This window comes from Gymnoscopelus braueri, assembly GCF_963280865.1.
Source record: "Gymnoscopelus braueri genome assembly, chromosome: 2".
NCBI classification, from domain to species: Eukaryota; Metazoa; Chordata; class Actinopteri; order Myctophiformes; family Myctophidae; genus Gymnoscopelus; species Gymnoscopelus braueri.
Genome location: NC_137604.1, coordinates 37,979,049 through 37,992,255, shown reverse-complemented (window position 1 = coordinate 37,992,255; position 13,207 = coordinate 37,979,049). Strand labels below are relative to the sequence as shown.

At 41.6% G+C, this 13,207-nt stretch overlaps 1 protein-coding gene across 1 annotated transcript; it reads left to right on the top strand.

The window, feature by feature from the left end:
• Positions 1–4,835: 4,835 nt before the first annotated feature.
• Positions 4,836–6,292, top strand: lbx1b (ladybird homeobox 1b; the record flags this gene model as incomplete). The annotated part of the gene is made up of 2 exons (XM_080452150.1): positions 4,836–5,169; positions 5,778–6,292. The coding sequence occupies 2 exons, from the start codon at positions 4,836–4,838 to the stop codon at positions 6,290–6,292; spliced, it is 849 nt and encodes a 282-aa protein (XP_080308276.1).
• Between the last annotated feature and the right edge of the window lie 6,915 nt (positions 6,293–13,207).

Genomic DNA, 13,207 nt, shown 5'->3' with positions numbered 1-13,207 from the left:
TATAAAGCAACATATTAATTAGGAACCAATATATTCCCAGCAGTATGCCTCAGTGAGGCTTTAGGCCATACTGATTTTTTTTTCTTCTTTCAATTCCATCATTTCACTGAGCAGTATTTAAAACTAAACAGAAAAGGTGTACTCTGTTGAGATCACTGGAATAAATTCCAACCCCTGTTTCGGTTATTGAATTGGCTGCTGGCCCCCATCTGAAAATATTTTGTGCCATGCAGGGAACCCCCCCCCCCCCCCCTTTCCCCCAATACAAAAAGCTTCAAAAATATTCATTTTTTTTTACATTTTCTCACGATTTTTTTGAAAATAGCAGATCTACAAGGCAAGCTCATAAGCTTGTGAGCTTGCAGATCGGCTATTTTTAAATAGCTTATATGAGCTTGCAGATCGGCAATTTTTAAATAGCTTATGTATAAAGTGGTTACGCTGATTTTGATGCTATATTGACTAATTCTGCTGGGGACCCCCTAGAACCCCCTCAAGGGCCCTGGTGGTCCCCGGACCCCACTTTGAGAACCATAGGTTCCCTCTTGGGTGAACTGAGACGAGGTATAGGCATCATGTCGGTGACCTTGGCGTGAAAGGGCTGGTGGGGTGGGTCGTGGGTGGGTGGTGGGGGTTGGCTGGGGGGGGGTTCTTTGGTGGGACAGAGATGACGCCGCCACAAATATCACTATTTTATAAACAAGCATGCGCAGCAGCAGCACGTGGCCTCTCTGGACATCATCTACTGTCTGTCTGACTGACCCACCAGGCGAATGTCAGTGCGACATCAGACGTTGTCGTGTTGTTATCTATACAAAGCTGTCCTATTTGCAGTCCTGTTGATCAGCCTACAGTCCCGTCATAATATTTTAATTAATAGTATGAATTATGTTCAGTATTGCACTTTTTGCATTTATTTTTATTGTGTGCCAATTTTTTTCTTTTTTTTTGTTGTCACCTGATCTTTGTTGTTTTATCTTGTCAAATGCTTACTCTCCAATATAGCTATATCATTGATTGATTGATTGATTGAATACTTTATTAGTCAGAAATATAAACAGCACGAGGTACAGTCAGACATTTAGTCTTTTTTTTGTTAAGACCCTATGGGGACTTGTTTCCATTGTGGTCCTATGTATTCAATTCGATGTGAATATTGACATGTTTCCTCATGTTGACTTGAAACTGAGTTCTATTTTTCTATATAATTTGACATTAATTGCAGTATAGTTGACACTATTATTAAAACTAATTTCCGGTTGTTATAGTAGGAGTAGGCTATGTCGTCACGCTGGCTTTTTGTTTCATAACAGCTACTGGAGACCAGTGTCAGGCTGTGCTGTCATTCTTCTGTTGCCGGCTTATTTATTTATTTAAGACTGCATGATGGCGTTTAAAAAACAAACAAAACATTTCTTCTATGCATTTGATGTTTCGTTATGCGTCATGAAGAAGAGGAACATGATCAAAAGTAGGTGGCTGCAATTTTCAATGAAAATAACTGACGTGGTGCTATATTAATGTTTTTAGTTTTTAGTTTGGTTGTTTGTTTTGACTTCCGAGACCACATTATAGGACCTTTTGAAGATGTCACAAAGCGACAATGGGTCAATGCTCTGCCTGCCTCTCTCACTCAGCCTGCAGACCAGTGGTTCTCAACCTGGGGGTTGGGGTCCACAGAGGGGTCTCAACATGATTTTTTTTTTTGGCGGGGGGTCCCCAGATGACAGTAAGTGACAATTTAAGATAATACCTAAAAAACGAAATAATGAAGAAAAAAAAAGGAATTGAAAAAAGACCAAGAACTGGTCTGGACAGACATTGGCCAAATTGTTAAATATAGGAAAGAGGCAAAAAAAATGAAAATAGCCGATCTACAATAGCCATCTAAGCTATCAACTAGCCTTGATAGCTTGTAGATTGGCTATTTTCACAATATTTATCTGTGGAACCGAGTCAAACTAAATGTAATTCCTACAATTCCAAGTGCTTGTCAGAGTGGGGGGTCCCCAGTTAAAATGATTATTTGGGGGGGGTCGCGGCCTGTAAAGGTTGAGAACCACTGCTAGACTGTGTTTAGAAACTGGATTCATCAATCGTAGCTCTCAAATAAAACCAATTATTATTTTCTGTGAAAACAAAGACAATCAGAAATAAACGGAGCTTGTGAATCGTGATGCTCTCAGCTTAACCACTTGAACCCACATAGCATCCCTATTTTGGGGGTAACATTCGCCCAAAAATATGGCAGATCTGCAAGCTCACAGAGACAAGGTGTCCAAGTACAGTTGCAACTCAGGTCCGTTTACTACCACCTCCCTGCATGCTCTCTCTCTCTCTCTCTCTCTCTCTCTCTCTCTCTCTCTCTCTCTCTCTCTCTCTCTCTCTCTCTCTCTCTCTCTCTCCCTCCGTTGTATCACTTAATGTTGACTCATGCCTTTGAATTCTTCGGCCTAGCTCTTTATAGGACTGAAAAGAGGAAGTCTTTGTAAGATTTGACACACTCCAAACAAAGCACAAAGCACTTCACCCTCTATTGAATAGTTGAATTGGCTAAATAACCAATATTAATACAAAATAAATAGACAGATAGATAAGCTATAGCATAATAGGCAGTGCAATGCTCTTTAAACAATTAAATGTTCATTTTGTATTATTATATTGAATAATCATAAAACATTTATTTTGAAGATCATCAACGAACATAGGCCTATAGATTGAAAACATACCCCCCCCCCCCCTTCTCTCCCCTCTCCCTCTCCTGCTGACATTATCATCAGTCTGTTTGTGTTTTATTTCCCTGGTGGAAGAGTAGCCTACATTATGATACAGTTACTATCAGTCATCACTGTAATATCAACGTTAAAATACACGTCATTATTAGTCCTCCTCCTAACCCCTCTTTTAGGGCAGGAGTGGGAATAATATACTGGCAGTAATAATACTACTGCCACTAATAATAATAATTATTATTATTATTACAATTATAATGATTATAATAGCCTAATTATAATAACAACGTTTTTCTATGGAAAGACAGCAGCAAATACAAACCTTAAAAAAAATTGTCCTGCTGTAACAATGTTTCTATTGCTAGCCTCTGCTAGCAAATAATATTAATAATACAAACAATACTAACATTAATAATAATCTACAATAGCAATTAAATATTCTGTGATCAAACCCTAAATAATAGATAAAACATAATGAACTAATATAATAATATCTGGTTATATATATGAAAATGTAATTCTGTTAAAATATTATATATAAACCATTAATAAACAATTTATCCCAATTCCGTTACCAAAAACACTGAAGAATACGAAAAACAAAAAAGAATGTATATAAATCTTACTAATCCCCGACAGAACGAACAAACGTCGTTCGTTTATATGCAGATGGCCCGTCGGCAGAATTATGTTTTTTTTTTCAGCTGAAGCACACAAAAATAAAGCCATCATCATCATACTGCCAGCGCTGGAGGAATGAAGGAAGGCGGGGAGATTTGATCGGAGATGAAATATCTCGGCGCGGATGTAAAATAAGCCCTTTCGCTTGAGTTATGGCCCGGATTTGGCGATGCTGAGAGGGGGAAGCATACTACTCTCTCTCACCCCCTCCCCATCTCTCTCTCTCTCTCTCTCTCTCTCTCTCTCTCTCTCTCTCTCTCTCTCTCTCTCTCTCTCTCTCCCTCTCTCCCTCTTTCTCCCTCTCTCTCTCTCTCTCTCTCGCTCCTTCACTCACCCTCCCTCTCCCCAGAGGAGATATCGTCAGAGTTGATGTATCGCCATTCGCCAAGCTCTATATTACCTTTACAAAACAAAAGATCATCCGTTTCGTTCGGTGTAAAAAAAAAAATAGATCTACGTCCTTTGAAATAAATCACTAAAGTCTGTAACACACAGGATATAGACATGTCAAATACTCTCTTGTATTTAAATAGCCATACAATTCATATTCAATTAAACAAATTATGACTTCTGAATTATTATTATTATTATGTTCATTACATTGACGAGCTTTTAGGCTACAGGCTGGGCTCCATCCTCTCCATCTCTCACTCTCTCTCTCTCACTCTCTCTCTCTCTCTCTCTCTCTCTCTCTCATCTCTCTCTCTCTCTCTCTCTCTCTCTCTCTCTCTCTCTCTCTCTCTCTCTCTCTCTCTCTCTCTCCTCATTTACCGAGAGGCCTATTCTGGTTCCTCACCACACGGACTAAATTAGCCCCAAAGATGATGAGAGGAGCACAAAGCATTATGATTCCACGGGGCTCCTCCCCTCCTCCTAGCCATGCGTCCTAATTAATGGGACACCCCAACTCGCCAAAAAGCCCCGCACTGGACTGCAACATAGTCAAAGAGTGTGACAGAGAGAGAGAGAAAGGGGAGAGAGCGAGAGGGAGAGAGAGAGAGGAGAAGCGAGGGTGAAAGTGCCACCAGAGAGATAATTGATTACCTCCCCAATCAATGATAACTTGTTAGTAGTCGTCAGATCTCTGTGCAACTCTTTTCGACCCTCGCCATTTTCAAGGAGGGCGTCTCACTCAGTCACTATACTCCGGACCTGCTCTTTCCTTCTCCTTATCTGGGGACGATATACTTTTAAAGAACCATCCCATCCCGTTTTGGAATAAGACCTTTTTTTTTTCCTCTGCTCCGCAATTATCCACGATGCGGGGCTAACTCCTTTACTGTTATGTGACTATTTTATATTTTCTTTCGATAGCCTTTTGTTGCTGTTATTTTTCTATTTTATTTTATTTTATTTGTCTTGTTTTTTTTTTGGGACTGCTTATATTTCCAACAAACTTGCAGCACTATAGCTGGTTGAAACATGACATCCAAAGAAGTGTCCAAATGCGGCGAGAATGCGGTGGAGAACAGGCGGCGAGGCAGCCCGCTGGACCACCTCCCGCCGCCTGCCAACTCCAACAAGCCGCTCACTCCCTTCAGCATCGAGGACATTCTGAACAAGCCGTCGGTGAAGCGAAGTTACGCGCTCTGCGGGACGGCGCACCTGATCTCGTCCGAGAAACATCACCGTCCCTCCGGCCTGTCCCTGTCGAGCCGGGCCCTGCTCACACAGACCTCCCCGCTGTGCGCCCTGGAGGAGCTGGCCAGCAAGACGTTCAAGGGGCTGGAGGTCAGCGTGTTACAAGCTGCGGAAGGTATAGGTATACATCACTCCCAAAAATGTTTGCATGGGTTTTAAACGTTGGAATGTGGAATATGTTGTAGCCTATTGGATGATGCTATTAGTGAAGCCGCATGTATTGCATCTCGTCCATTGTTTTGTTTTATTCACTACCTCCTTTTTCATAGGCTAGCATTTTTTTGTTGTTGCTAAAGCCATAATTTAATTTTGCGCGAGTAAAATTGTCCAATAATAATAATAATAATATTTACATTCCGTTGGTGTATGATTTATTTATTATTGCCTGTTGTAGAGGAAGAGGAATTACCAGATCAGGTGTCACGGCATGATGATGATAGCCTTATTAGCCTATTGACGGGATTAATGCATTATGCCTACATGTGGAATACATTACATAAGAGTGCGTAAATCCAGTTAAATGATAATAATAAAAATGCATTTGTGCCACCTAGTTTGAAATATTCAGACCTCTTCATTCACCTATAGGCCATAGGGCTGGTGTTTTACGCGCAGCCTGCAACGCCCTTGGCGCAGTAAGAGAGAGCGAGAGGCATGAACATAATAACTGACATGTCGGTTGGGTTGAACTAAAACCTTTTCTCTGTGTCTTCTTCCCCGCAGGAAGAGACGGGATGACACTGTTCGGCCAGAGAAACACGCCGAAGAAACGCCGGAAGTCTCGCACGGCGTTCACCAACCACCAAATCTACGAGCTGGAGAAGCGGTTCCTCTACCAGAAGTACCTGTCGCCGGCCGACCGGGACCAGATCGCCCAGCAACTGGGCCTGACGAACGCCCAGGTCATCACGTGGTTCCAGAACCGCCGGGCCAAGCTAAAGCGGGACCTGGAGGAGATGAAGGCGGACGTGGAGTCGGCCAAGGCAACGGGCACCGTGCCGCTGGAGAAACTCGCCAAGCTCGCGGACCTGGAGAAATGCGCCAACGGGACGCTGGGCCACGTCCCGCGTTCCGTCGGCTCGTCGTCCTCCTCCCCCGCCGCACGGGGTCAGCGGGACGCTCACAAACTGCGGATGTCCCACTCCCCCCCCATGTCGCCGTTCTCGGACCACACAACGACTAGTAAAGAGTGTTCCGAGGACGACGAAGAGGACGTGGAAATTGACGTGGATGACTGATGGCACTGTGATATTTGCCGTCTTTTGTTCGTCCGTTTTGACTGTTCCAACCCCACGGTGTGGGGTTGGAACAGTCGAAATGGACAAACGAAAGACGGCAAATATCAAACCCCCCCACATCACATGGAAGACTTGTATCTTGTACTGCTTATATATTGTATACCATCTCAGAAACATTGTACCAAACTGTTATGACCTTTTTATATCGGGCAACAGATATAGGCCTATTCATAGTAAAAGCATGAAGAGAAGAAATGCAGTGGTACGATTTATTCATTGGCAAGGTGTTTTCTCTTGCAATCAAAGCAATATGGTCTGAAAATGATAGGCTATTACTTAAGTTATTGTTTTCTTTTCTTTATTTGTTTACTGTTCGACACACACACACACACACACACACACACACACACACACACACACACACACACACACACACACACACACACACGCACACACTCGCACGCACGCGCACGCACGCACGCACGCACAGACACACACACACACACACACACACACACACACACACACATGGCCACACGTACCACGCACGCGCGTGCACGCGCGCACGCACGCACACACACACACACACACACACACACACACACACACACACACACACACACACACACACACACACACACACACACACACACACACACAGTACTTAGTATGGTCATGTTTAATGTGCGACACAATTTCTCCCTTATTTTTTGCATGGGAATGCATGTTTTGATTTGTGACCATAAATATCTATTTATTTTTTTGTGTTTTAAATTATTTCGCTTGTTTTATGTTGAGCCAAACCACCGTTTCTCACTCCAGGCTCATTTTCTTGCCCATCTGTAACCTTGACTTGGATTTATAGGCCTATACCTTCTGCTGCAAATGCATGATCAGAGTGACACTCGGTTATACACAATATGCATTTTATGGGAATGCTCAAGCGATGGTATCAAAATAAAATTAATTTAGCCGTAATTTTGACAGCTACACTTTCTAGATTTATTGTTTGGATACAATATAGAGTTACGGCTATAACTTTATTTTTATTTTATTTTTACACCTGAAAGTGCCTTTCTAGAATCAGGACAGTAATTTGAAAACCAATGCACAAACTGTAATGTATATACTATGGGAATAAATGGCTTTTTCTGAATATTTCTTTTATATTGTTTAATTAATGAATTCATTACACCAAATAGTCTACTTTGTTACAACGGACAAAAACATTTTTTAAACGCATCATTTGCCAATTTGGGCGTAGCCTAATCAAAGCAACCTATTTAGCGGAACACTTTCAGCAGGCTGCACTTTTTCAAATATTGTTGTGCCATTCATTGTGCCTTTTCTAATAGGCGAGGGTTGCTTTAAACATTCTGTGGCTCGGAATCTCTCAAATCTTTCACTTTCTAAAAGCGTGTCTTGGCTTTTTGACCCCACGACGTACTTCCCCCATTCGAGGCGAAATTTATGTGAGAAACACAAATCTGGTCCCGGGAGAGGAAAAAAAGGGGACGTGGATGCCACAAAAAACACAAAGTTTTGGGCCAGTTTTCTCTCGGGCCTTTACAGACCCCGTTTTTGTTCCAGGGGACTGGGCCATAATTTTGAGCGTAAAGCATGAAAACTGGGGACAAATGAGCAGCGTTCCCCGATGTGACAAGTCACAATGGAGCATGCCCAGTCTCCCGCAGGCAGCAATACTGAGACAAGTGTGTCCCGCCGCACAGAAAGGACGCAAACGTTTGGAGGCCATATGGTTTTTGAATTTTCCCCTCACAATTCGAGACAATTTGATGGATTGAGTTAACCCTCCTTTTTAAAGTGTTTAACTCGGCGCGAACAAAGGCCATAATGCATACATAGACTCTCGCCTTCACGAGGGCATCTGCGACTATTAATGTCGAGCCTCCTTTCTTCGCCTGGCGTTTTGAACAAGTCAATGAATTACAATGAAACTGACTTCTCTTTTTTTGTGGGCCACTTGTCTTTCTTCGCTTTTTAGCCCCGGAATAATATGTTTGACTTTTGTCCAAGAAACGTTTTCTAAACGCCACACATTTTGGTTGAAAAGTGTTTTTCATGTTAAGCGGGGAGCCATAAAGAGCTGGAGACTGTGACATTTATGCCAAAGTCTGGTTAGGGAGTTCTTTTGTTTGTTTTCTTCTCATCTCTTTATTCTTCCCTGCTCTTTATTTCCTTTGTCTTTAAGGGGTTTAATGAGGCTGAAAACATGATGATGTGAGAAAGCGAGTCCAAAAAGCCAAAAGGACTTTAAAGATAGCCTACCTCCCGTTTAATCCTGCCTGTTGTTGGAATAATTGATGATAACTTCTTGGACGTTTTTTGTTTATTTCTTTTTGTTTGTTTGCTTGTTTAACCAAATAGAATATCTAAGTTTACGCTATTAGTTCCTGCAGTTTTGTTTGAATAAGTTTAACCACTTAAACCATAGGCTTGGCCCTGCACTCTATTTTCCCTATACACAAAATCATCTCTTCACCAAACAAATCCAATCTACACTTGTAGATCAGCTATTTTCTTTGAATGTTCTCCACAGAATAGTTCACAGAATTATTCATTTGTTTTAGACTTGGCAGTGTTTTATAGGCCATTTTAGAGGTCATATTATATTATATTATATTATATTATATTATATTATATTATATTATATTATATTATATTATATTATATTATATTAGGCTGCATTATATTAGGCTACATTATATTAGGCTATATTATATTATATCATATTATATAAAAGTGTATTCTTTCTATTACATAGCTACACAGAAATGCTTTTGAAGCTTAAAGTTGAAATCTCACTTTTCTTTTCTTTTTTCTAGGAGTATATATGCATATGTGCAGTATATATGTATTATTTTATATATATATATATATATAAATAATTCTACAACGGTTCTCATGCAACTTGTTTGAGCGTGCATAGTCAGTGTATACGTGCGCGCGCCCGTGTGAGCGCATGCCAACTAGAAAGCTTCTCTCTCTCTCTCTCTCTCTCTCTCTCTCTCTCTCTCTCTCTCTCTCTCTCTCTCTCTCTCTCTCTCTCTCTCTCTCTCTCTGTCTCTCTCCCTCCCTCCTCATATCAGTCACTCCTCTGCCACCGGCGTGACGCCTGCTCTGAATAAAGCGTATTTATGACTGGGTTGGGAGGTAAGGCAGGCTAACTTTATGGATCTCACTAGTTTATTTTATGAGCGGTTGTCAGGCGGGCTCCAGTGATAAGTAATACCACAGTCTGAGGGGCCAGTTCGTGGTAATTAATGCGGAGGTTTTAAGTGTATTTCAGTATTTCAGTTCAAGATGGAAAAAATCACTAATTCAATCGTCCGGAAAATTGAAGTTTGATGCATGAGTCCCCTGCTGAAACAATAGGACCATAGCTGCAGCACACCACTCTCATTTCATCTCTGTGCCTCCCCCCTTTTGAACCCCTCCTTTCTGACCATTTCTTGCTTTCTTATTCAGGTGAAGTAGCCTAGGGAGGGGAGAAATATTATAAGCGCATGTTACACTCATCAAGTGGCACTTCACACATCTAGCAGTAGCTATAACTAAACGGCAGTCTATCATCCTACCACATTTTCAGGGTAACTGAATGAGGGAACATGTTTATTTATTTCAAGGTGTTAATGTAGCCTACATTTATTAACTTGTATTTACCCACGTGGTCCCATTGAAATATTGAAAGACCATGGTCATCAAGTTACAACAGGCCTACAGCCATAGAATACATGCAAAAAGTATGGATAGCTAGCCTATCTTGGCCTGAAATGACGTGAATAAATGACTGAAGTTCTATTGTGTCCTATATGAAGAGCTTTAAAAGTGGAAAAAAAAACTTACTTTAAAAGTGCTGTAGCCATAGTTATCTTTTGTTAAAACATTTTTTCCTGTTAACAAGTTCAAGTTATTCTGATAGATAGTAAGCCTCAAATCATTACTGTTTGTTCAAGGGTCTCCCTGTCTCTCCAGCTCTTTACATTTGTGGGTCACCAATGTCATATAAGAGAACATATCAGCTTCAATGTTGTTCCACTTCCAATTTTGTCTGTTTCGTTTATGTATCCTGAGTTCTTTCTTTCTCCTGAGGATGACATTGGTATCCCGACCTGAACATTTATAGAGACGGGGGAGTGACCCCTGTTACTGAACAAACACTATAGGCCTACAACAATGATTAGCCTACAATATGGGAATATAGAACACTACATCTCAGCCATTCAGCTCAGTTCTTTTGAGCTACCTGTTTATTACCTGTATACTGGCAAAATAACAATAATAATATAATAATAATAAAGTTGAGTAATAATATAGTAACAACAATATATAGGCTTACATTAGATAAATGAAACAGGAATAACAACAGTATGTTGTAAGGCATTGGTTCTCAACCTTTGCAGGCCTTGACCCCCCAAAATATTCATATTTGAACTGGGGACCCCCATTTTGTTTGACTTTGTTCCACAGATAAATATTGTGAATATAGCAGATCTACAGTTCGGCTATTTTCACAATTTTGACCCCTTTCTTATATTATTTGACATTTTGGCCAATGTTAGTATAGTTATAGTTGATTACTTTTGATGCAGTATATTTGGTCTTTTTCTTTTCTTGAGGTATTAAAAAGGTCTTAAACGTCCTTCAATTGTCACTTCACTATCATCTGGGGACCCCCACAAATCATGTGGGGTCCCGACCCACAGGTTGAGAACCACATGCTGTAAGGCTCAAATCAAAATCCAGATCTGTTGTGTTGTAAATCATTCCATCCTCAGCATTATTTGAGTCTGTGTCTCTAAGTCAAAATGGAGCTGTAGAGTTGTAGAGTTGTAATCAGAGCCTTCCCCGTCGAGCCAGTTAATACTTCAAACTTCAATTTTACGGGCGATTGAGCTAAGCATGTTCCTGACAGAGTTGATGTATGTATTAATTTCCTTTAGCAGCTGATTAATTAGGGCTCGAGCTGAAGGCCCGAACTGAACGCCTTTGCTTTCGAATTTGCATATTAATCAAATTCTAGTTGATCGTTTCACATGATCTAGACTTTATAGTATAGGCTATATGTGATTTAAGAGACTTTTCTCTTCGCTCGCTGGTGCTGCAGTCGTCATGTCCACTGTATAAACCCAAAGACGCAGAACGGAACGGCTTGGCCCGGCAGTTTGTGAGACGACAGAAAATTCACCTGTCAAGCAGATCAGAATGTCTCTCCGACAGGAGAGTCTTAGCAATTACGTGTCTAATCCGGTGTGTGTGTGTGTGTGTGTGTGTGTGTGTGTGTGTGTGTGTGTGTGTGTGTGTGTGTGTGTGTGTGTGTGTGTGTGTGTGTGTGTGCGTGCGTGCGTGCGTGCGTGCGTGCGTGCGTGCGTGACTGACTGTGCCTGTCTGTCTGTCTGTGTGTGCGTGAGTGCATGCGTGTGTGCATGTGTGCGTGAGTGCGTGCATGCATGCTGCGTGTGTATGCGTGTGTGCGTGCGTGTGTGTGCATGCGTGCATGCGTGCGTGTGTGTGGAGAGAGAGAGAGCGAGAGAGAGAGAGAGAGAGAGACGCGCGCGTCACAGTGTATAGGCCTAAATTGTGTGTGGGTTAGGGTGTGTGGCGCAGGCTATCGATCCCTCTCTCTCTCCCTCTCCCTCTCCCTCTCTCTCCCTCTCTCTCTCTCTCTCTCTCTCTCTCTCTGACAGAAAGCATGTGTGTGGACTTATGTGCAAGCCTGCCAACATACTGTGAGAATCAGGGAGGGAGGGGTCTTCCCCCGAAACTTTTTAGCAGATCAAGTAATATTGAAACGCAAAAAGTAGGCACAGAAATTGATTTGATGACTGAAGTAATGTAAGACCCATCTTTAATAATAATAACCATTCATTACTTAAACGTGAATATCTCTGCATGATTGCATGCACTGACCAGACCCCCCCCAGCGGGGAGAAATCAAGGAGAAATCAAGGAGAAACTAGAAAAAGTGCTCCTCGGAGCACAGGTCTCCGCCAGGTCAGGTAGGTTATTGTGGCCTCCTGGTGGCGCTATAATAGGCCAATGTGAAAACGTTTGCCATTTCTTCTTAGGCCTTGCACGGCAATCGGACACTGCATTCATGATGTGAGGCATTTTGTTCCAAAAAAAATGTTTTGCTAAATTAGACCTGCTGGTGGCGCTACAGTATAACAGGCCAATGTTAAAAGGGTGGCATTTGCTCCTCAACATAGTGTGAATGTGCGTGCAAAGTTTGACCGCAATCGGATGCTGCATTCATGATTTGCGGCATTTTGTTCAAAACAAGCCACTACTGCAAACTTTAGATGTCAATCTTAGCCAATCAGGATGGAATATGAAATATCAAACACATCTGTCTTGATCACATGACTATAGAGATCATGTGTACCGATTTGCGTGAAATTTGGATCAAATCGGAAGGAGTAATATGAAAAAAAATGTTTTACATATAATATATAAATAATATAAAAGGCAGATGTAAAAAATGCAGGGCAAGGGTTTTTCCTTGACCTCTAGGGAGTGCGCTTACAAAGTTTTACACAGATCGGTGCAGTTATAGGTAAAAACACAAATCGGCCTGTTAAAGCGCCACCATGAGGCTGAAATTTTCAAGTGGCATTTCGTCCTCGGCATAGTGGGAATATGCGTGCAAAATTTCAAGGAAATTGCATGCTGTGTTCATGATTTGAGGCATTTTGTTCAAAACGGAGCACTCCTGCAAACTTTGGAAGCCATTTTAGCCAATCAGGATGGAATATGAAAAATCTGAAAGACCTGTTTCGTTTAATGACTATAGAGATACTGTGTACCGATTTACGGGGTTTTTGGACAAGATCTGTAAGAGTACTGTCAAAAAATATGTTTTGCACAAATCGGCCTCCTGGTGGCGCTATAAAA